This window comes from Natator depressus, chromosome 7, assembly GCF_965152275.1.
Source record: "Natator depressus isolate rNatDep1 chromosome 7, rNatDep2.hap1, whole genome shotgun sequence".
NCBI lineage: Eukaryota > Metazoa > Chordata > Testudines > Cheloniidae > Natator > Natator depressus.
Window position 1 is genome coordinate 72,442,906 of NC_134240.1, and position 24,019 is coordinate 72,466,924.

Here is a 24,019-nt window from a genome sequence, read left to right on the forward strand (position 1 = left end):
CTTGGTTCCTGATCTGTCTAAACATATATCCCATTGTTTTTGTAAGACGTCAAACAAAAATCTGTGGCAAATTACAGAACCCTAGAAAATATTCTTAGAATAACATTTAGGCTAAGTGGAAATGCACTATTCCTTTCAATTTATTCTGAATGTTGACAGATGGGAAGAAAAAAGCTTACATTCAGTCATACAAATTTAAAGGTTTCTAAAATTCCTCCACTGGAAATCTGATTTAAGGTAGTATAAAAGACTATAAGCAGGCAATATTATTCCAAAAAGGATTCAAAGTGAATCAGAAAGTTCCCTGAATCAAGTCCCTTCCAGATGTTACTCTTGTTCACCTGTGTACCTGAAGAATTGGTCCACCTGAGGGCAAAAACACAAAAAGGGATAAAAATCTTTCAGGCTCCAAATTCTTGGCCTTTCCATAGCAACATTTTCCAAACGCTGAGGCAATCCACAGTTGCTGTAAGCCTGGAATCTTGTATCTGTGCTTTCACTCCCAAATAAGAATTCCCTTGTGTCCAGGTCTTCAGTTGCCACCCAAAATAGTCTGATTAAAAGGCAGTCTAACATCCGGATGGAGAAAAACTTTTTCACTCCTGTCATAAATATAAAGGGAAGGGTAACCACCTTTCTGTATACAGTGCTATAAAATCCCTCCTGGCCAGAGGCAACATCCTGTTACCTGTAAAGGGTTAAGAAGCTCAGCTAACCTGGCTGGCACCTGACCCAAAGGACCAATAAGGGGACAAGATACTCTCAAATCGTGGGGGGGAGGGGAGAAAGGCTTTTGTTTGTGCTCTTTGTTTGTTCTCTCTTGGGACTGAGGGGGGCCAGACAGAAATCCATCTTCTCCAACCCATCCTAATCCAAGTCTCCAATATTGCAACCAGTATAGGTAAACCAGGCAAGGTGAATTAGTTTCTTCTGTTTTATGTGAATGTTCCCTGTGTTAAGAGGGAGGCTTATTCCTGTTTTCTGTAACTTTAAGGTTTTGCCCAGAGGGGGAGCCTCTGTGTTATGAATCTGAATACCCTGTAAAGTATTTTCCATCCTGATTTTGCAGAGGTGATTCTTTTACCTTTTCTTTAATTACAATTCTTCCTTAAGAACCTGATGGATTTTTTCATTGTTCTTAAGATCCAAGGGTTTGGGTCTGTGTTCACCTGTACAAATTGGTGAGGATGATTATCAAGCCTTCCCCAGGAAAGCGGGTGTAGGGCTTGGGGGGATATTTTGGGGAAAGAAGTCTCCAAGTGATCTCTTTCCGTGTTCTTTGTTTAAAATGCTTGGTGGTGGCAGCATACTGTTCAAGGTCAAGGCAAAGTTTGTACCTTGGGGAAGTTTTTAACCGAAGCTGGTAAGAATAAACTTAGGGGGTCTTTCATGCGGGTCCCCACATCTGTACCCTAGAGTGGGGAAGGAACCCTGACAACTCCCAACTGCAGTCCTACAAAATTGCAAAACAAAGATACTACCTGACTAACTTCCCCTACAAGAAAGTAAACAAATTGTTTGCGTCTACTAGAACCAAAACTCCACTACGTTAAAAAACAAAACAAAACCCCAACAATATTTCAGTGGCCAAAGTACAACGTGATTCTGTCAAGGCTGTGCACAGAAAATGCTGAATACCAGGACAGACTGGCTACACAGGTTGAAAATCAAAGGGAATGGTCTCTCAACCAAGAAGAATTTCAATTAATCACAAGGATAGGCAGGCCTTAATCAAGGAGCATTTCAGATTCTGAGATTAAGAGTAAAATGAAACGAAGTACGCTGTAGAAAACAATGAAAATGATGCCTATTCTGTTCATTTTCTTCTGTCCTTCCTAAGGTCCTACAAAAGAGAAATTATTAGGTTTTGGAAGTTCTAATCCTGCTATAGCAGTATTTTTCAATTTTTATTTTCCATATTTTGTAAGAGTTTCCCTTTATAGATCCTTTTTTCTCTTCCCCATACTCCAGTTTCCCAGTTTTCTTATGAAAATTTGTCTATTGCAGTGGTCCTGCAGACCACCAAAAAAATAAGAGAAACACACTTTCACAGGATTTAGGAAGACACGCTTTTCCCTGGGACAGTTCTCCAAGGAAGTGTGAGGGAAACAGCCTATGAAAATAGACCTTACGTAACATTGAAATCATACATTATAAATATGTTTCTACGTGAGATGCTTTGAAGAAACTTCCTTCTATCAAGATGAAACTTCAGGAAATAAGCTGTTTGACCGATAGTCCAGTTCTAAATGTTACTGTAAAGTTGTAATCTTCCTCTAAAACAGGAAAATTATTGCAAATTTGTTCAATTAAAAAATAAAATTTGTTGCTTGCTGAGTGGGTGGTTGCTAAGGATTTTTTTAAATACTGACTTTTCCATAAGTTGGTCACCAGTCGCTTCAAGACCTTTTACCTTCAGAACATTGTCAGCTTTCTCAGAGATTGTTTCATGGCTAGGTTTTTGATATTTTGGAGCTTGTGTGTGTGTGTGTGTGGGGGGGGGTGTCACAGGCTTTCCAGTCTCTGGTTTATAAAACGCTGAATATTTTTAAAATAATCTCTAAGATGAGACTTTTTTCCTGGGTAAAGATGACCTAATTTAAACTTGATTTGGATGAACTTGAGTGGTTCCAAGATAGGCATTGTGCCTGATTTGTCTGAAGACCTGGGGGAGAGGTGATGCACTACTAAATAAACAGTTTGCAAACTATAAGAACCAAGGGCAGAGCAAAGGAAGTTTTTTGCCTTTGGTGTCAAATGACCTGCGGAAAGTCGGACATTTCTTAAACCCTAAACTTGGTCACCTTGGGAAAAGGAAGTTGAGACATCAGTAAACGTGTGATATTTTTGCAGTGCACAGCTAAAATAATTCGTAATGTAAGTCTGATTTGTGTAACACACTGTATACATGCACAGGTTTAGATATTGAATATAGATAGTCGGGTGTCAGAAATGTAGAGTAACTTTCAGTGGACAGATCAGAAGAAGTTTCCTTATTTGCTGACATTGACAGGCACTAGCTTGGTGGGCTCCCCAAATACTATCAAATTAAGTCATCTTGAAGTGTGGGGTGAAAAAAATCACAAATTTCAAAATGCTTGTAATGGAGCACCAATAAAAAATTAATATGCTGGATTTTTGATAATTGGAGCAAGGGATCTGAAATGCAGAGCAGTCAGTTTTTCTTGCTGTTCAACTAAATGCAGTTTGAAGCTACGTTGGATCTTTAAGATGACCTAATTTGGCAGTACTTGTCTTGTTTTTGATATGTTAGATTGTGGGATTACCTAAGAAATTGACACCATTTCAGATCCATTTATTGGTTGTGTAATTTCACAGAGAAGGTAAGAAGCCCTGACCATAATAAAATGCCTCACATATCTTATCATGGAATCCTGCTGCATGAAACCCAGTGCATGCTCAGTGAGCCAGCCATAGCAGCAGCACTGCAGGTTTCATGCCCACTTTTTTGTTTCTATTACTATAGCTACGATTGATTTGTCACTTGGTAGGCAATTGTACAGTTTTTTTAATGGCACATTAGGCACATTGATTCCCTTGGGCTACTACTAAATTTTAAGATTTTGGATTATTACCCCATAATGAAAGCATATTATATTACTGTAGGACTTTGATCTCTAGTCTAGAACTGTTTCAAATAAAATTACATTTAAAGAAACTATTGCATGTATCAACCTAACAATTTTCAAATTGTAACAAAAAGCATCTGAAAATGTTAATGGTTTCTACAGGCATAATGAGTTCAGATACCTGTATTGTGAAAAACATATTGCCTAGTGTTCAATATTTATTGGTGTGTGGGTGTGGAAAAGCAAAAGTAACTTTATAGAGCAACTGATCTAGCATGTACATGTATTACAGTTCTAAAATATGGGTAGCTCACTAGGAGTAAACCCATGATCAGTTTTGTTTTTGTTTTTATTTAAACAACATGAGTTTAATTTTGCATTGCGTTCCTGCCTCCACTTCCCAAATAGTTTGTGAAAACATCTGAGTAGCACCAAATCAAAGAACATGCAGACTAGTTTCCAAGCCTTTGTGCTTAAGACCCTGCAACACAAATGAAAATTATTTTCTCCTGTCGACTCATTCTTGGAGACAAGGCAGGGTCACATGAATTAATTTTGGAGATCTACAACCAAAACTTTGAGTAGCAGAGGGATCTGGGCAGCAGAGACTGGGTGTACTGAAAAGAGAACCCCTGGGACCACTGCCAACTGGTTCCTTTCATCTGCAAACTACTCACCTATTTCTAGCAAGGTATATATTAAGTGGGAATGCCACTAGAAACAGTTCAAAGATTCAAAAGTATATCCACTATACTTCTGAGTAATATTTGCATTCCTCTCAAAAGTGAGGTATGAACATAAATTTGTACAAAGGTGAATTTAATTAAAGCAATTTTTTACAAAGCTTCAGACTGATGACTAACTTATAAACTTGCATGATCCTGAGGTCTGAGATTACTATACAGTACGTACTTGTGCCAAAAAAGCTGTCAATATGAAAGGCCATTGTGAGTTTTAAGGTCTGGTGTATGAACTCTGAGGGCTGGAAATGGTCACTCTTAATCCAGTAGTATACATTTTTTGTTTCCAACCTTTACCCATTACAAGATAATGTACTTTAAAAACATTGACTTCCATCTTGCTTTATTCCATTTCTTTTCCAATATAACTTCCATTTATCTTGTGAAATATTAGCTTTATAAAGAACTTAGTTCTGCTATCCTAGCAGCCAGTTAGAAACAGTATAAATTCTTTCAAGATCAGTTAACCTTTTCAAGTATAGATCTTGAGACAGTGTTTGGGTAGAAATTTGATTTCTCAAGCTATAACAAGTAAAAACTAAAACCTTAACATCAGGTTTTTGGCAAATGTTTAAATGCTGCATTGTCGTCTCGAGCAGTTTCAAAAAATAATTGTAAATTTGAGAATGTCATTAGCTAATCTAAAAGGACGACTTGTGGCACCTGAGAGACTAACAAATTTATTTGAGCATAAGCTTTCGTGAGTACAGCTCACCACTGAATGCATCCGATGAAGTGAGCTGTAGCTCACGAAAGCTTATGCTCAAATAAATTTGTTAGTCTCTAAGGTGCCACGAGTCCTCCTTTTCTTTTTGTGGATACAGGCTAACACTGCTGCTACTCTGAAACCTGTCATTAACTAATCTGTAATTTCAGCACTGGAAAATGTAGCAGATTAGGTACAAGAACAGAATTTTGTGGAAAGTGACTGACTGCTAGAATATCTTTTTCACTATATTTACCTTTACAGATCTACTAGATTTTTCAGAGGATTCATCTGGTGTGCCTGAAGGCAATAAGAAGTCCACAAATAAACAAGGCGATAAATCTAAAGAAAATACCAGGAAGATTTTTAGTGGGCCAAAGAGGGTAAGTGGTAATACTTACTTTATTCAGCGCTGTGGAGTTGAGGCTCTTATAGTATATGTATCTCTATATCTTATCGCAGGGTAGTCAGTTATTTTTTGTCAAGGTCCAAATTTCTTTGTCAACATCCAGACTCTAGAGAAAATAGCAAAATATTATAATCATGATAATAAGTAAATAAAGAGGTTTCGGGGTCTGTTCAGAAGTGTCTAGTGGTCTGCTTATTGATTACCTCTGTCTTATCCCATTTGATATGGATGCAATATTTAACCCATCTTAAAATTATTATAAAGCACCCAGGACTATTCAGTTAATAAACGGTTTGATTACCTGGATATTCTGGCACTCTTTTGAGGTCTTTTCCGCCTCTGGATTGACATGTCACTGTGTTTTAATCGACTTGCTTCAACTTTAATATTACAATTGGCACCTGGAAGCCAAATCTGTATTTAAGAGTACAAAACTGTTTCCATTATAATATACTCATGGCTTAAGATTTTTAGTTTTTGGGTGGCAATCTTCCATGCTTGATTGTTGCTTAAAGATATTCTTCCGTTTCAGAAGGCTGCAGCAAAACTTTAGTGTTTTGGGGAGTGGAGAAGAGAATATGCTTTCCCTGTTGGTGTGTGTATATTTAAAAAAAAAAAAATTCTAGTCTTGCTTTTCAGATCAGGGCTACAGAAATCAGGACAGAAGCTTGGAATGTGGCATAGATACAGTCCTCATTGCTTCCTGTTTCATTTGTGTGTTTGAGTTTTATTTGTCATTTCATGGAAAAATGACTACTCAGAATTCTTAGTAGGGATCTTGTCTTCTAGCAGAATCTAATAAAACCCAGATCCTTTTGCAATGCTGTGTACATTTTTCTTGTCCAGTCAGTTAGTGTATTGAGTATTTGGTTTTTGAAAATACACCTGGAATGGGGCTCACCTGTATGAATAGATGAGTTTGTAGCTTCCATTAAATGAAGGGTCCCATATCTCCTGACTGTCCAAGGTGTCTCTCTTTCTAAGGCCTAGGTCTGTTGCCATGTGCTCCTTTTTTTTTTTTCCTTCTCCCTTTTTCTTTTTCCTGAAGAGTTCCTATTATATTAATAGAAATGTTGGGCTGGAAGGAACCTCAAGAGGTCAACTAGTCCACCTCCCCCCCCCCCCCCACTCCTGCCACCCACCCCCTCATGAGGTAGGACCTAGTATACTTAGACCATCCCTGACAGGTGTTTATCTAACCTGTTGTTAAGTCTCCACTGACTGGGATTCCACAACCTCCCATGGTAACCCTATTTCAGTATTTAACTACCGTTTATAGTTGGAAAGTTTGTCCTAATATCTAACCTAAATCTCCCTGGCTGCTGATTAAGCCTATTACTACATTTTCAGTGAACATAGAGAACAATTGATCACCATTTTCTTTATAACAATCTGTAACATATTTGAAAAGTATTTATCAGGTCCCCACCTCAGTCTCCTTTTTTTCAAGACTAAGCATACCTAGTTTTTAACCTTTCCTCAGAGGCCAGGTTTTCTAAAATTTTTATCGTATTTGTTGCTCTCCTCTGAGCCCTTTTTTTAGCTGCACCACATTGATTACTTGTATTCTATGTGTGCTCAACTATAATCTTCAGATTCTTTTCAGCAATACTACTGCCTACACAGTTGTTCCTCATTTTGTACCTGTGCATTTGATTTTTCCTTCCCAAATGTGTTGTGCACTTGTCTTCATTGAATTTCATTTTGTTGATTTCACACCAGTTCTCCCAATTTGTCAAGGTCACTTTGAATTCTGATCCTGTCCCCCCTCTCAACTGCTTGCAACCTCTCCTATCTTGGTGTCATCTGCAAATTTTGTAAGCATACTCTCCACTCCATTATCCAAGTCATTAATGAAAATATTGGATAGTACCAGATCCAGAACAGATCCCTGTGGAGTCTATTGGATACATTCCCCCCAGTTTAACAACAAACCATTGATAACTACTCCTTGAGTATAGTCTTTCGACTAGTTGTGCACCCACCTTTATATTAATTTTTAGACCTCATTTCTGTAGTTTGATTATGAGACTGCCATATGGGACTGTCAGAAGCCTTGGTGAAGTTAATGTATATCACATCTGCTATTTCTCTGCCCTCTCCCATTCACTATACCGGTAACCCTGTCAAAGAAGGAAACTAGGTTCTTTTGGCATGATTTGTTCTTGACACATCCATACTAGCTATTACTTAAACATTATCCTCTATAATGCTTACAAATTGATGGTTTAATAACTTGTTCCAGTATCTTTCCAGGTTTAGAAGTTAGGCTGACTGGTATATAATTTTCCTGGGTCTTCTTTGTTCCCCTTTTAAAAAATAGGTACTATGTTTGCAGTTCTTCGGTTGTCTGGGACCTCACCCATCATCCACGAGTTGTTGAAGATAATTGTTAACAGTTCAGATATTTGCTTCATTAAGTATAGAATCATGGTTCGACATGATTTGTTCTTGACAAATCCATGCTAACTATTACTTATCACCTTATTTTGTAGTTTGTTTGAGGTCATCTGAGACTATATCAGAAGCCTTACTAAAGTCAAGATATACCACATCTTCCGCTTCCCCCATCCACAAGGCTTGTTACCCTGTTCTTGATAAATCATGCTGACTGTTACTTATCACCTTATTATCTTCTAGGTGTTTGCCTGAGAATGAATTCCATCGGACCCTACTGATTTGAAAATATCTAACTTACCTAAATATTCTTTCACATGTTCTTTCCCTAATGTGTCTTTAGTTCCTTCCCCCTTGTTAATATTAACATCATGTTTGTGCGAAGCATCTGGTCACAATTAAACTTTTTAGTGAGGACTGAAGCAAAATAGGCATTAAACACCTCAGCATTCTTGGTGTCGTCCATTACTAGTCGTCCTTTCGTGCTAAGGAGTAGATTATTTGTGCAAATGTTCTCTATAGCTAAAAGCTTATTCTTCAGCAGTGTTGATGCATAACATTTTTTCTTTTCTTTTTTTAAAAAAACAACTGTGAAGAACTGCCTTTTTTTCTAAGTGGCTGCCATTTCCTATTCGCAGTGGGACTGAGGCCATTGACTCTCCTTAGGTAATAGGCCTTTCTTAAAACTAACCCCACTCCTGTTTTTCTTAGTTGGAGTGAGGGCACAGGTTGCTCTTAGCAAAGAGAGTCACAGCTTCCATTCACCTATTCCTCTTAGATTTCTGACAGGATTGGAGAGCCTCCGTCTTTTCTAAGGGTAGCTTGATTCCTCTAATTGAGGAAAAACAGGGTTGTGGCTATTTTTAAAGCAGGCAGAAACTGGAGTTTCTCCAAAGATTTTATTCTTACGCCTCAACTGACAAATTTATTAAATAAAATATTTGTCTCCATGGGCTACCCACTGCCCCAGATGTGCTCAATAAGGAGCACAGGAGACAGCAAACCTGGGAAGGAAGCACACACAAGGGAATGTGGAGAGCAAGAAGGAATGGAAAGCTGGAGTACATGCACAGCTACGTTGCCCTGCTCCATAGTGGTATAAAGCAGCCAGAGCATAGTGGTGAATCTGTCCCTAAAAGTTAAGTTAAATTAAATTATTTGATATTGCATAACTTCATTAGAAATACTGCATGGTAACATTCCCTTGTGGCTTCTTGTTTACTGTCGGTGTATGTTTTCTTAATTACAATTTGAATATTTTTAAAAGTAATTTAAAAAATGCTCAGCAAGTACATTGAGTACCTATCAGTAATTTAGGTTAGAATACATTATAGGGATGTTGTAAATGTATTGTGTTTATAAAACCCAGGTAATTTAGAGTCAGGAATAAACTCAATAGAAATCCATAATTTTAAAGTATGGAAACAATCGTTTATGCTGACTCCCTCCATAACCACCATGGTATCACTACTCGTAGACTCTGACTTTAAGGTCAGAAGGACTATCATGATCATCTAGTTTGACCTCCTGCACATTGCAGGTCCCAGAACACTACATGCCCACTCCTATAGTTAGAATGAATTTCCTACTACCATTGCATTGTAATACCTTAGAGCAGGGGTCGGCAACCTTTTAGAAGTGGTGTGCTGAGTCTTCATTTATTCATTTTAATTTAAGGTTTCGCGTGCCAATACTACATTTTAACGTTCTTTAGAAGGTCTCGCTCTATAAGTCTACATATTATATAACTAAACTATTGTCGTATGTAAACAAGGTTTTCAAAATGTTTAAACTTCATTTAAAATTAAATTAAAATGCTGATCTTACATCGCCGGCCTGCTCAGCCTGTTGCCGGCCTGGGGTTCCATTCACCTAGGCCGACAGCGAGCTGGCAAGGGGCCGGCAGCCAGAACCCCAGATGGGCAGTGGGCTGAGCCGCTCAGCCCACTGCCGCTCAGTCTGCTGCCGGTCTGGGGTTCCGTCCGCCGGCTCCTGCCAGCCTGGGTCCCGGCTGCCGGCCCCGCTCAGCCTGCTGCCGGTCTGGGGTCCCAGCCCTGCCCACATAGAGTCGGTACCTACCTTCTCCCTGATTCTAGCCATTCTCTTCCTCTCTTTGCACTGAGATGAGGGTGGGAGTGTGCTGAGACCAGGGGTGGGGGTGAAGGAGCAGGTTGGGGTGCAGGGTCTGGCCAGGAGCTAGAATCAGGGAGGGGGCTCAGGGTTGGGGCAGGAGGTTTGGGTGTGGAGCGCTTACCTGGGCAGCTCCCATTTGGTGTGAGAGGTGCAGGTGGGAATGTGGGGTGTGCGTGTGCAGGAGCTCCTATTTGGTGCTCGGGGCTGGGGGTATGTGAGGAGGGTGCAGGAGTCAGGGCAGGGGGCTGGGTATGTGTGGGGGATGCCGGAGTCAGGGCTGGGGTTGTGGGGGTGCAGGGGTCAGGGCACTGGGCTGGGGGGTGTGGGGGGTGCAGGGGTCAGGGCAGAGGGCTGGGTCTGTGTGAGGAGGGTGCAGGGGTCAGGGCACTGGGCTAGGAGGGTTCAGGGGTCAGGGCAGAGGGCTAGAGGTGTGTGTGAGGGTTCAGGGGTCAGGGCAGGGGGCTGGGGTGTGTGTGTGAGGGGATGCAGGAGTCAGGGCAGAGGGCAGGGGGTGTGGACTGGGGTTGTGGGGGTGCTCCCAGCCCCCTGCCCTGAGCAGCTCACAGCAGGGGGCTGGAGGGGATATGCCCTGATTCCACCCCCCTCCCCAAGGTCCCCGGAGCAGAGAGCGTGCTGTGGTTCCGCTTTTCTCTCTCCCACTCCGTAGCAAGGGCCGTCGGCTGATCGGGCTGCAGGGAGAGAGAGGAGGAGGGGCAGGAACCCAGCATGCCCTGGGAAGAGGTGGAGGGAGGGGGAAGCTTGCCTGCCCCGCAAGGAGAGAGTGGTGGGCGGGGAGGTGGAAAAGAGCGGGCCGAGCTGGGCAGGAATTTTAATGGCACGCTGCTGTCTGCTGGGGTCCAGCAGGCAGCAGCGTGCCATTAAAAATTGGCTCACGTGCCGTCTTTGGGACGCGTGCCATAGGTTGCCGACCCCTGCCTTAGAGTAATGCTACCAATTTGGTTATTGCATGGTGTCATGAAAAAGCTTATAGTGCTTGTTTTGAGGACAATTGTATCTCTAATGTATTTTACCTTAAATTACTGAAATATACACATAATCTTAACTCCATTTTAATGTAACTTTAACTTTAATGTAATATAAAGATCTCAGCACTGAGCCTGAGTAACAAACTGACATATAAAAACTTGTAAAATTTCACCTATGCTGTCAAGATTATAGTTTCAGCAAGAAAACTGGTTGTGTGACAAATATAAAAAATGATGATTTGTACAATAAAATGACACTTTAGAAGTGGTTCTTTTCAGAAGACATGTTTCTTCTCAGGTTCACCAGCATTTAGACCACTGGATGGTTTTGTTTTGTTTAGCTTCTATTAATACCTTAGGAAATTGATGAGCAAAGTCTGAGGGACAGGCTTGAAGTGTGTTTACCATGTACCCCTACATTGGCTATAAACATTAACTCTTTCAAATGAAAAAGTGTATATCTAAAAATGAAACTTAGTGGTGCTTCATGAAATGGTTAAATTTAGTAGCGGTGCTTACGTTTTTACTGAATTTCAGAATTTAACTACATTATATCTGGTATCTAGATAGTTAAGTTCAGTGAAATCTGTCCAGTGTACCTTGTTTGGAATACAGTAGCATTAAGGTATGCTATGTGGTTTACCAACAAGGCACACTTCCTGTACTTGGGCTGTCATGATACAACAGGGATGATAGTGTATTAATTTAGGTGGAATATATAAGCCCAAAGTGTCACAGATATTAGCATAACTCTGAAACTGTCCAACATTAAGGAGTTTTAAACAAGGTTTGGGGTTTGGCATACAGAGACTTTGGTTTGTGTAGTTCCGTGGCAAACGCACTAAAAAAATTTATGCTAAAGTTTGGAAATTTGTTAGTATACCCAAGAGAAAAGGAGCTAAACAAGTCATAAAGCACTTCAAAACTGAAATAAGTTTTGGCTAAGTTTTTAAATAATCATTCTGTCAAAGTCTTTTGTTTTAAACTAGAGGATATCAGCTAGAGTACCATATATACTCGTTCATTAGCCAGTTCGTTTATAAGCCGACCCCCCCCAATATGGATAGGTAAAAATAGTAAAAACCGTATGATCCTTTCATAAGCCGACCCTATATTTTAGGGGTTGGCAAGCTTTGGCTCCCGGCCCATCAGGGTAAGCTGCTGGCGGGTCGGGACATTTTGTTTACCTGGAGTGTCTGCAGGCATGGAGCCCCTCAGCTCCCAGTGGCCTTGGTTCGCCGCCACTTCCCACAGCTCCCATTTGCTGTGAACGGTGAATTGCGGCTGCAGGGAACTGAGGTGCTCCATGCCTGCAGACGCTCCAGGTAAACAAAACAGTGTATTAGATATTCAATTCAATGATTTCACAGCGTTTAAAATCCACAAATTTTGGTGCAGACCTGTTTATAAGCCGACCCCCTCTCTTCGATGCGTCACTTTTTTACCAAAAATATTTGGCTTATGAACGAGTATATACGGGTTTGTTTGGTTTTTTTGAAAACCTGGTGCGAAGCAAAGGGATGGTTTTTGTTATTCAGTTCCAAGATTTGAAGAGTGCCTCCTTTTCCTGGTTTTGACAAACCGACACAAGGGGAAGAAGAGACAGGAGAGCAAAGGTTGGGGAAATACGGTGTTGGTTGATGGCAGAATTCTGGATGCTGGTCAGTCACAAATGGATGCTCTGAGGTGACAGGTCATCCATGACAGCAATTGCTCTGCTTCAGACTTATCTTCCAGTCTGGAATGTGCAACTTTGTCTGGCTGGTCCCTAGGATGGCCAGAGCTAAATGTGCCATCTCATCTCATTGTGTTGATGCTGTATGGTACAGTTGACCTCAGGATCAAATGGAAAGCTGTGAGACGGTGGACAGGAGGAAAGATAGTGGAGCAGAAAAGAACACACTGATGCAGCAGTGAAAGCCAGACTTCCCAGTGATGTAGTGACTTTTGTGATCCGTGGGAGAAGGATGAAGTCTCGGGAGCAGAGGCCTAGCAGCCTTCCCCCTCCTGGAATCCCTCAAAGTCCCACCCATCAAAGTCTCTTTAAGGGCTGATGGGCGGAATAGTCCATCCTCTCCTTTTGTTCTCGAATTAGGCCTAATTTCAGACAAGCCAAGTTTGATCTGTTAATTTCTGGTCCCTTACTTGTCTTGTTAACACAGTCCTTGAGTTACATTGGTAAAGCCTTTTTGTTTGGACTAACTTAGTCTTTGTTTTTCATTCTTACTGATTTTATAATCAATGTTATGTAATAGGCCAAGTTGGACTTACCTTTTCTAGTTACCATTTTTTCTTACGTGAGCCTGGACCATTTCATAAACTTCCACTGACTTCCCCACAGTTAAACTCATAACTGAGGTAGGCCTACTAGTCCCCAGTTATCACAACAGTTGAAAAAATGGATACAGTGATTGGCCATCTGTGCATACTCTGTTTATAAACTGCAGCCAAATGTCCATCTACTTGTCCACGTTTGGCTTACTTCTTGTATATGTCAAAGTGAGTACGTGAAGAGTGGCTTGAATGTGGAGAGGAGCATGGACTTGTAGACCACTTCAGAAGGGCATTCAGGAAGAAGGAAACAGCATGGAAAAGTGCGGAGACAGTTGTATGAGAAGCTTATGAATGAAACATTGTGGCTGGTATTAGAGTGAAGAGAACATCATGATGTTAGAACTTGGAAACTGAACTTCTGAGTAGCTCCTTCCGTGACGATTCTTGCAGAAGCAAGTTTTTGTTAGGTGGTCTGGGTAGGGGGATGCCTCCCTAGGGAGAAATTATGGTTAGTCGAGTACTGGTCCCTGTATGTATTCCACCATGGATGTTCATGCATCTGAGATGGGAAGACTTTTGCTAATAGTTTCTCTTGGTCAGCACCTCTGTCCCTCCTCACCTCATGCTCTGAACCGAGGACATCGAGACCTCTCCAGTTGCCACATGGTCTGAGGCTCAACCCTCCAGTGTCCAGTGATCCCCCTTAAACTTTTTGAATCTATAAATATTCTAAAATAAGCTAATTAGGTATTAGTTAGATTTCAGACTGCCTCCCTTCTGGTATGGGACTCAGATTATGTCCACGATTTAAGGCTTAAAGAGCTGTCTCCTGCCCCCAATCCTTCCCAATCATCTATGATCATCAGATATGCCTGTGCTTCCTTGGAAAAGTTCATGTTTCCGCTGAGTGCCGTATCTGCGGCTCCTTGCCCAGCCAAACCCAGCAAGCATGGGAACAGAAATTTGGGAAACATCCAGTAAAGAATGCTTTGAGGTCCCAGTCCAGTCTAGGTCAGGCAAACTCTATGTACCCCAGGCAGAGGCATCAGAGCATTCTGCCCAGCACCACTACCTCAGATATAGGGGCAAGCAAAGGCAGAACTAAGGACTCCCCCTCAAAAGTCTAAAGAGAAATCGCCCTCCAGAACCACCTTGAAGATGTCTGCTTTTGTGACACCTAAGTCTGGTGACTCTTTGCACCAGGTTCCAATGAAGCAAAAGAGAAGTGGTCCCCAAAATGTAAGGTGTGTGTCCCCTCTCCCCCAGGGGGTGTGTGGTGGGGCCCAGGCCAGCCCGCAGAGGTAGGGAGGGAGAACCCCCCAGCCCTCTTTGGCCTCAGCTCTGCTCTGCCCCCCAGGCATGGCCCCAGCCCTGCACCCAGTCGCAGCCCTGACTGAGGCCTGGTCGTGGCTCTGCTCCCAGCCCTAACACCCAGCTGCAGGACCAAACCACAGCTCCGCTCCCGACCCCAACTCCCAGCTTCAAGGCCTGGCCACTGCTCTGCTCATGGCCCCAACTCCGCCCCCCAGCCTCGGCTACAGCCCCAATCCCAACCTCAGCCCCAGGCTGCGGCTCTGCTCACAGTACTGTCCCCCCAACCTCGGCTGGGTTTGGGGACATGGACAAGGGTAAGGACGGGCACGATGTTAAAAGTTTGTGGGCCACTGCTCTAGAGCCCATAAGGGTTACAGCACTGACCTGCAGTCTCCAAAGAGTGACAGTGCCTCCACATCGGCACCATTGGAACTGAGCAAAGACAGATGTGAGCCAAGGCTGGGACAACCACCAGTACCAACAAGGGATGCCCAAACACCATGCACCACCAATACCAGTGCAAGCTTATAAGGACATAATGGCTTCCAAGGTGCACAGGGAAAAGACTCTTCATCCCCATCCCCTGGTGGCATCTGACAAATGCTTTTTTACATTGATGGTACAGACAGCACCACCATTGTAACTGGAGCCCCCATTTCCCTTTTCGGGGGGGAGTCGGACATGATGTGAGGACTGACATCACCACCACCACCAAGAGTGGTGAACTCAGAGAGAGCATCCAGAATTTCCTGGGCCCTACCATAACCTCATAAGATGGGATCCCCACCTCGAATTACTGGTACCCCTGTGCCTTTAGGATCTCCTCAGTCCATGTTGGGTTCCTCTCATTGGCCTTATTGCGGACTGTGGGACCTGTACATGCTATATCTGGAATCTGTGTGATCTCACTGAGAATTACACAATCCTCTCTCCCCTCCCTCCTATCCCCTGCCCACACACAATTATCCAGAGCTCCCGCAAGAGCCCAGGGAAGAAGAGGAGGACAAGATCCAGTCTTAGCACAGTTCCAACAGGCATATCATCATCATCTTCTGAAGAGGTGGTTGCCTGGCCTCGCCGTCTCCTACAGATGACCCAGACAGTTTCAACATCTGTTAAGGACAGTTGTGGATGAGCTCCAGAGCCCTCTGGAGGAAATTCAGGAGACAACTCCTAGATATTTTATGGAATGCAGGACTTAGTAGAGTGGCACTCCCTGTTAATGGGGCCATCCTGGAACCTGCCATTATTATGTGGCATACTTTAGCAACATGTACATTTACTCCTAAGAGGGCAGAAGAGAGGTACTTTGTCCCAGCCATGAACGATGCCTATTTTCATATCGGCATCATCCCCTCACAGATGATTCCTGGGGTTCACTATAGGTCCAGATTGTCAGTACAGGGTGCTCCTCTTTGGACTAGCAATGACTAATCCATGCTTCTGACTCTATGGCTTGATAGTCATCTAGATAAAGAAAGACTATCTGTTGACAGGGAGATCTCATCTGGAGGTACTGGCATCAACCTCATCCCTCCTCAGTCTTCTGGTGTCAATGGGTGTATGCAGAAAAGTCCATTTTGGTTCCTTCACAGCCATAGAATTTATTAGAGCAGCTCTGGACTCAGAGCCAGAGTTTATGTACCCCAGACGGATTTCAAACAGTTTAATCAGTCAACTTAGATAGCCCCAACATCTTTGGATGTCCTCAAAAAATTGGACGTTCGCACTGTTCTAGATTTTCTGATCAGCCTGAAAACCTCCGGTCTCTCTTTTTGGCTCCCTATCAGTGCACTTGATGTCAATTGGTGCCTGCCACCCTCCAATCAATAGACCTCTGTTTTATCCCATCTAGTGGCTGTACATTTTCCAAAGGTTGCAGTTAGAACTTTGTCAAATAACAGAATCCCTGCTCTGGCATGGTATCTTAATTTGGTCATTTTGGCATTAACCAAGTTCCCTTTTGAACCTTTAATAGCATGGCTACTCTCCCATATGTCCTGAAGGTTGCCTTCTCTGAAGATTGCCTTAGCATCATGTCTGCTAGCTGGGTTGATGAACCAGTTGTCCTCATGACTGATCCATCTTATGCAATTTTCCATAGAGAGGAAGTTATGGTGACACTTGCAAACAAGCATAACTATAGGCTGACCATGTATGATGATGATCCTCAAATACAGAGCAAGTGGCAGAAAATTTCAAAGTGTTGGATCAGTACTATGTCAGAAGAATGAAACTTAAGCGGCGAAATTAATTCTGGTTTAAGCCTCAGAATTAAATGCAATTCCAAAACCAAGATTATGGCATCCTCTGCGTCTTCCAATGAATGTAAATACCAGATATGAAAATTGCAGTATATTATCTGTTTCAAACTGGTGTAATTGGTCTTCAAGGAACAAGAAGGCTTAGGGCTCCACTCAGTTATCTTCCTAGTGCCCAAGCACCAATTGCCAGCACTGTTGGGAATTGCACCTCTGTAGTCACTGGAGGGAGACTCATCCTCCTTCCGAATTTGAGATCGGGTCTTACTCTTCCTGTCCTCCAAAGCCACTGTCACCACTTCTTCCGTGGGTCCAGGCACAGGAGTACCATCAAGTGGTTGACCAGGAGGTCACTGGGGACCTGCACCAGTCCAGTGGCCCTATAGGAACCCGTGGAGCTTTCCCCAAGTTTCCAGGGCTTATTCCAGGCACTCATGTTCTGTGGCTTCAAAAAGACGTATAGCACCATCCCACCACATGGCATTTGGTCCTGACTCTGGTACAGAGTCCAATATCAGTCTCCAAAGAGCCGGCTCAAAGGATCCTGCTGATACAGAAAGGGAGGAAGAGCATCTGCAGCTTGTGCTGGTCTCCCCTTCCTGCTCTTCTGATGACTGTATGTCACCTCCCCTAGATGACTGTAAGGCTCACCAAAAGTTGTTAGAAGGTGGCCTTAAATCTGGACATACAGATGGAGTTAGTAAAAGAGTCCTCCCATAGCTTGGCTGACATTTTGGCTGCTGCGAGCCCTTCCAAAGTAGCCCTGTCTCTCAATGAGGCCATTGTGGACCCAATTATGACTTTGTGGCAGACCCCCACATCCCTTCCCCTCACTTCAAAAAGGGCTGAAATAAAATATTATGTATATGCCCAAGGTTGAGTTCCTCTACACACCCACCCTGGGGTCCCTTGTAGGGTCTGCTGCCAATGAGCGAGAAAGGCAGGGACATCGGAGCACAACCCTGAAATCAAGGGACTCAGAAAAGTCTGTTTGGTAGGAAAGTTTACTTTACCGTGTGTGTGTGTGTTACAGTTCAGAATTGCAAACCAGCAGGTGCTACTGCACAGGTACTATTTCAACTTGTGGAACTCCATGAAAAAGTTCAAAGAATTGCTACCACAAGGGGCTAGACAGGAGTTCTCTTTGCTTCTAGACAAGGAGAAATCTGTGACAAGGGCTGCTTTACAGACTGCTCTGGATGCTGTTGATTTGGCTGCCAGGTCTATGGCTTCTGCAGTGACCATGTGTAGGAATTCATGATTATAGTCCTCTGGGTTGCCACAGGAAGTCCAACAGTCTGTTCAGGATCACAGTAGATCTCTTCAGTACTCTGCCACGGCTACCCATCAGGACCTGCAGAGGAAGAGGAATAAGGGTTGGTCACTACTTGCTTCTACCATAACATCAGTGCCTGTCCCCCCAGATGTCTAAGGGTTCTAAGCAGGTGTTTTGATGGGACACTTGAGGACACTCTACCAGTTTCCATAATGCCAGACCATGTTTTTCCTTTATTTGCAAACCACCTTTCCTATTTCCCCAGTGTTTGATCCCGTATCACCATGGACCACTGGATTTTGAGAGTTGTAGAGGTGGGATGCACCGTCCAGTCATTTCTACCTCTCCTTCACACCTTCCCTCCGCGTCCCTCCTCAGGGAACCCTCCAACAAGAAACTTCTGCACCACGAGGTTCAATCCCTTCTTCCGCTGCGAGCTGAAGAAGAGGTGCCGCAAAGGTTAAGGGGGGAAGAGTTTCTACTCCCACTATTTTCTAATTCTGAAGGCCCTGGGCAGTGTTAGGCCTATTCTAGACTTGTACCAACTCAACAACTATCTCAAAAAGATAAAGTTCTGCATGGTCACCCTGGCATCCGTTATTCCCTCTCTGGATACCGGAGACTGGTGTGCTGTCCTTGACTTAAGAGGCACCTACTTATACCAAGGGCATATAAGGTTACTCAGATTCATAGTGAACCTTGCACACTACCATTTCATGATGCTTCTGCTCGGCTTGTCTGTAGCTCCTTCACCCCAGTTTCCTTCCCAAAGTAGTTTTGCAATTTAAAAGGAATCAGGCAATTTGCCTACCTGTATTTTACCCAAAACCTCATGCAAATAAGGATGAGCAAAGACTTCATTGCATATTAGATGGGCACTAGTATTCTATGTAGAAAGGACTAAACAGTTTCAACAGTCCAGCCAAGTGTTCATGGCTATAGCGGACAGAGTGAGAGGTCTTCCAATCTTTTCACAAAGGATTTCATCCTGGATAGGTTTCAGAGTAGCAGTCGTGTTAGTCTGTATTCGCAAAAAGAAAAGGAGTACTTGTGGCACCTTAGAAACTAACAAATTTATTTGAGCATAAGCTTTCGTGAGCTACCGCTCACTTCATCGGATGCATCCGATGAAGCATCCTAGATAGCGTCATGTATTTGTTATGATCAGGCAGGTGTTTTGCCAATTAACCTGACTGCTCATTCCACAAGATCACAAGCATCTTCAGCAGTGTTTTTGGTGTAAATCTCTATTCAGGACATTTTGCAAAGCAGCAACTTGGTGTACATGTTCTCCTCCCATTACACCATCACTGACTACTCTAGAGACTATGTCAAATTTTGTTGGGCTGTGTTATAACTTGTCTTCGAGATGCATTGCACATGTCCATTCCGTGACTTGCTCTCCTACCTCTCTACATCAGAGTTTCTAGAAAGAAGGAAATGAGGGGCCATGGGGTCGGCTGGTTCCTTTGTGCCAGCGCTAGCAGCGTTGGGCAGCAGAGGGCGTTCAAGCCATCCTGATGGGTACCACTGAGGGAAAAATTTTCAGTGATTGTGCATGGCATGTGTACACACCAAGAGTAGAATGGATGTGTGTGTAACATGTGAAGAACAGGTATGAAAGGTCAGTAACTGGTTTTTTTATTTGCTTCAAAATTGCAAACCCGTTACAATAATAAATTTGAAACTATTTAAGTAACTCCTGTAAGTGATACTGTATCTTTTTTTTTTTCTTAAATGTGTAACTTCTTAAAACCATTTGTGGAGTCTGGAAGGGTATGTCTATAAAGGGATAAAAACCCGTAGCTGACATGAGTCAGCTGACTGAGACTTGCAGGGCTCGGGCTCCTGGGCTGAAAAATGGCTGTGTAAGCGCTTGGGCTGGAGACCTAGCTCTGGGACCCTGTGAGAGTGGAAGATCTCCTGAATGTGTACACAGTTATTTTTAGCCTTGCAGCCTGAGTCCTGTAAACCTGAGTCAGCTGACCCAGGCCAGCTGCAGCCATGCTGCAGGTCTTTTATCCCTGTGTAGACATACTCTAATTTGTGTAACAATCAGGGAAAAAATGTTCTAGAATCAAAGTAATGTACAACTTTAACCTTTTTCTTTCTATGCTGTAAAGAGCTGGAATACTACATTTCAGACAACTGTTTTGTCATACTTTAAAAAAATTATAGTAAATTTTGGTTGATGGGGAGGATTGCTGGTTGACTACTGTTATTTTGACTCCGCAAGGAATTCTGTCAGGCAAAGTGCTCTCAACACTGTAAGCTCTTTATCTTTTTTGTTGCTGGAGGATGGCATTAAGCCAGCAGGGTACTTTATCAGCAGTCTCTGACAGTGAGAGAGAGAGATGTGATAGTCAGATCTGGCAGTTGGTGACAGTGCACTGCTTGTTTACAGTACATCACTTTCATGTCCTAACTGTGCTTCTGACAGATGGTGTGGCCAATCATTAGATCAGGGGTTCTCAAACTTCTTTGCACGGCAACCCCCTTCAGACAGCTACAATTACTACATGACCCCAGGAAGGGGGACTGAAGCCTGAGCCCACCTGAACCCCACAGTCCTGGGCGGGTGGTGGGGCAAAGCCAAAGCCCAAGGGCTTCAGCCCCAGACAGGGGGCCTATAAACTGAGCCCCGCCACCCAGGGCTGAAGCCCTTGGGCTTCAGCTTTGGCTCTGAGTGGTGGGGCTCAGGTTTCAGCTTCAGCCTCGGGTGGTGGCCTCGGCCCCCTTGGCTCCGGCAAGTCTAAACCAGTCCTGGCGACGCCTTTAAAATGGAGTCCTGACCCACAGTTTAAGAACCGCTGCATTAGATTGAGAGTTTTGGACTTCATGTGGAAAGCATTTGTCATAGTTGGTTAGATGACTGGTAAGATGTTTCCCACAGCTAAACTTTTGGCTTGTGCCCTTCTGATCTATTCTGTCATTTATCAGTTCATATCCTGTATAGCCTGTGTTTAGTGAGCACCTTTTCTATCGCCTGATCAAAATGAAGGCTGTCGTTACAATAATTTGGTATAACCAAGAAATCATATTGACTTAGCTAGTTCTATATCCTTTGCTAATCCAGATGCCTTTGTATGGAAACTCCATTACATTGATTACTTAATAGTTTGATTATTTGTGATCATGTGATGATTTTATTTTAATTACAGGTATAAATGGACCTAAAGCAACCAAAATAAACAATTTGTAGAGTTTAATTTCTTTTTAGGACTGGGATTGAACAGGATTGTAGTCAGGATTAATTGATTGGATTTTAAAATAACTATCTGAAGGTTGTGTAATGTGAAAGTAACCCTGCACTTTTAATGTATGGAGCTGGAGAGTAATACCTGGGAGCCGTCACAGAATGAAAGTGGGGGCCAAAGGGCCTAGTAACAGACTAGATAGTGTTTTAGTGGTTCTGCTCATAGATTGTATTCTTTCTCACTTGTTAAATTGGTGGTGAGCAGGGTGTGATGTGTTGCCATTTGCCCCACATTCCATTAGCTGAGTGGAGGCAGAGTTGAGGTCCTCCCAGCTATACATGTTGAACTGGTTCCCTCCCACAATCTTCATAAGCAACTATTGCTCAGAACTGCAGCAATCCTAAGGGGAGTGTTATCTTTGTTTTCCCACTCTTGAGACAGACATTATTAGTTGCAGTATTTCTGGATGTAGAGAGAGGTGGGGCTGGGAAAGCTAACAAGGGTGGCAGAAGCAAAGATCACACATGGAGAGAGGGAACAAAGAAAATTACAGAGACATGGAAACTCCCTCAGCCCAAGCAAAAAAAAAACAAACAAAAAAACAAAAAAACCTGCAGGACAAGGGAAAGATGGCAGTAAAGTAAAATGGAAAGGGGTTTATGTTCTGGTGGGATTGTCTGTGTCTCTCTTTCAGCTGTTAATAAAATTAACCTTTTTGGATGAGTAGCTTAAAAAAACCCTCAAACTTCTCCTGTGTATTTGAAAGTGTGCGGTTAGGAGAGGAGATGCCTCACCCCACCTCTTCCAAAGACAAAATAAGATTAATGCCCTTGAATAGTGTTAATGTTTTTCATTTAAAATGATTTAAAGGTGACCTGCACAGGGGGAGGGGGAGTGAAGTTGTGGCCTTCTTTTCCCAAGTGCCTAACTGACCATTCTCATGCTCTTGCCAGAGACTCAGCACTGCAGGCTCTTGTCACTCATGTGACCAGACTTTCTGCTTCCATAGAGAGGGAGCCAGCAGTTCATAGCTCATAATGTGAATAGAAATATTACTTCTGCCTTACTATAAATTGTAGTCTGAGCTTGTGACTAGCAGTGCAGAGTGTTTACCTCGGGCAGAGTTAAATAATTTTGGGCAATATGAGGTTAACTGCTTGGGAAAAATCTTCTTCTGCATTCGGCCTCCCCTTAAGTTGGGAATGCCAAAATGGCAAACAAACTAAGGAGAAGGCCAAAAATGTCTTGCTGTTCGTGTAGTGAGTCTTGTTCTAGGCTTACTTAACAGGACAGATGAATTTACAAAATGCACTACTTGCAAATCAGTTAGATGTGTTTTCAGGGCTCCAGAAAACCATCCACTGAGCACTTTGGCTCACTTACTGCTTAGTCTGTAGCTTTTGGAGTCACGGAATCTGCTTCATCCTAACTACAGTTGCCAAGAAATAATCCCACAGTAAGGGAGTAGATCAGGATTGGCCAAAAGAGTCCTATTCCATGCAGCATCGAAGCTGGCAGGAATTCCTCCAGAAGTTGTTAAAAGGGAGTGTTTTGTGAGGAATGAGGCCTGCATTTACTGAAATTCCCTGACGCTTCTAGTTTAGTTCATAGTCTTCACTGGGAAATCAGCCAGGCCCAACCATTCGTGCTACTATGCCCCTTTGTCCTTGCAATTTCCAATAAAAGGAAGTATTTTACAGTCCCTCGAACATTTCTGATGTGGGTAGAGCTTCCCTAGTAATAGCTGGGCTTCTCCCTAGTACCCACTGTACAGACTGCTTTTCTTAGGCCTTGTCTAAACACAAACTTGCACTGGTTTAAATAGTGGTATGGTTTGGGGTATAAAATATATATGGGGAGAAGGGAAGGCAACAGGCAATGAACTAGTAGGAAAGACTGAGAAGATGGAATAAAGGGAGACACATGGAGAGCAGATACTCTCTGAGGCCAGCCTCAGGCTAACTGAGGGGAGCGTTGAAGGGAGTCGGAGAAACGATCAGTAAAAAGAGAGCGAGTACAATCTGAACTAAGTATGGAGGGTGGTGAAGCACTGGAATGCGTTACCTAGGGAGGTGGTGGAATCTCCTTCCTTTGAAGTTTTTAAGGGCAGGCTTGACAAAGCCCTGGCTGGGATAATTTGGTTGGGGATTGGTCTTGCTTTGAGCAGGGGGTTGGACTAGATGACCTCCTGAGGTCCCTTCCAACCCTGATATTCTATGACTCGAACTTTGTTTTTACACCATTGCTGGAAGATTCTAGCCCAAAGGAAATACTTTGGCTGAAGAATTCACAGCATATATCGTAGCACAACTCTTCATCCTGTGTCAGTGTACTGCTCTTGTGCTTTCAGGTGACATTCGTTTTCTTCGCATTGTCTAAACATTTGTTCACCTCACAAAGAGAAAACTGTTCAGTGTAAGTGGGGAATGAGTTTGCATATTTCTTAATTTGTGAAATTTCTTCTTTGTCTTCAGGGTGGTGGATGCACACAAGATGTCTCTTTAATGCAAAAAAAAAAAAGAGAGAATACAGACACAATTATAAAATCCTAACTTTCAAATAATTTAGCATGTTAGCTTATGAAATCTCTTGTTTTAGATATTAAATATAAAATGTTGATAAATGGTTCGTATAATCTTATCAGTTGCTTTTTACAGAAGCCAGGCAAATTAAATACTATGTTTTTTTCCCCTTTGTGTACACCATGGCAGTGGTTGTCCCCTATATCTTGGACAG

The 24,019-nt window shown here is 42.9% G+C and overlaps 1 protein-coding gene across 1 annotated transcript in view; it reads left to right on the forward strand.

The window, feature by feature from the left end:
* Nucleotides 1-24,019, forward strand: part of WAPL (WAPL cohesin release factor) — a 127,969-nt gene that overhangs the window by 63,541 nt on the left and 40,409 nt on the right. Inside the window, exon 4 of the mRNA XM_074958773.1 lies at nucleotides 5,301-5,419. Coding sequence (XP_074814874.1) covers nucleotides 5,301-5,419 — 119 coding nt within the window. The remainder of the gene's footprint in view (nucleotides 1-5,300; nucleotides 5,420-24,019) is intronic.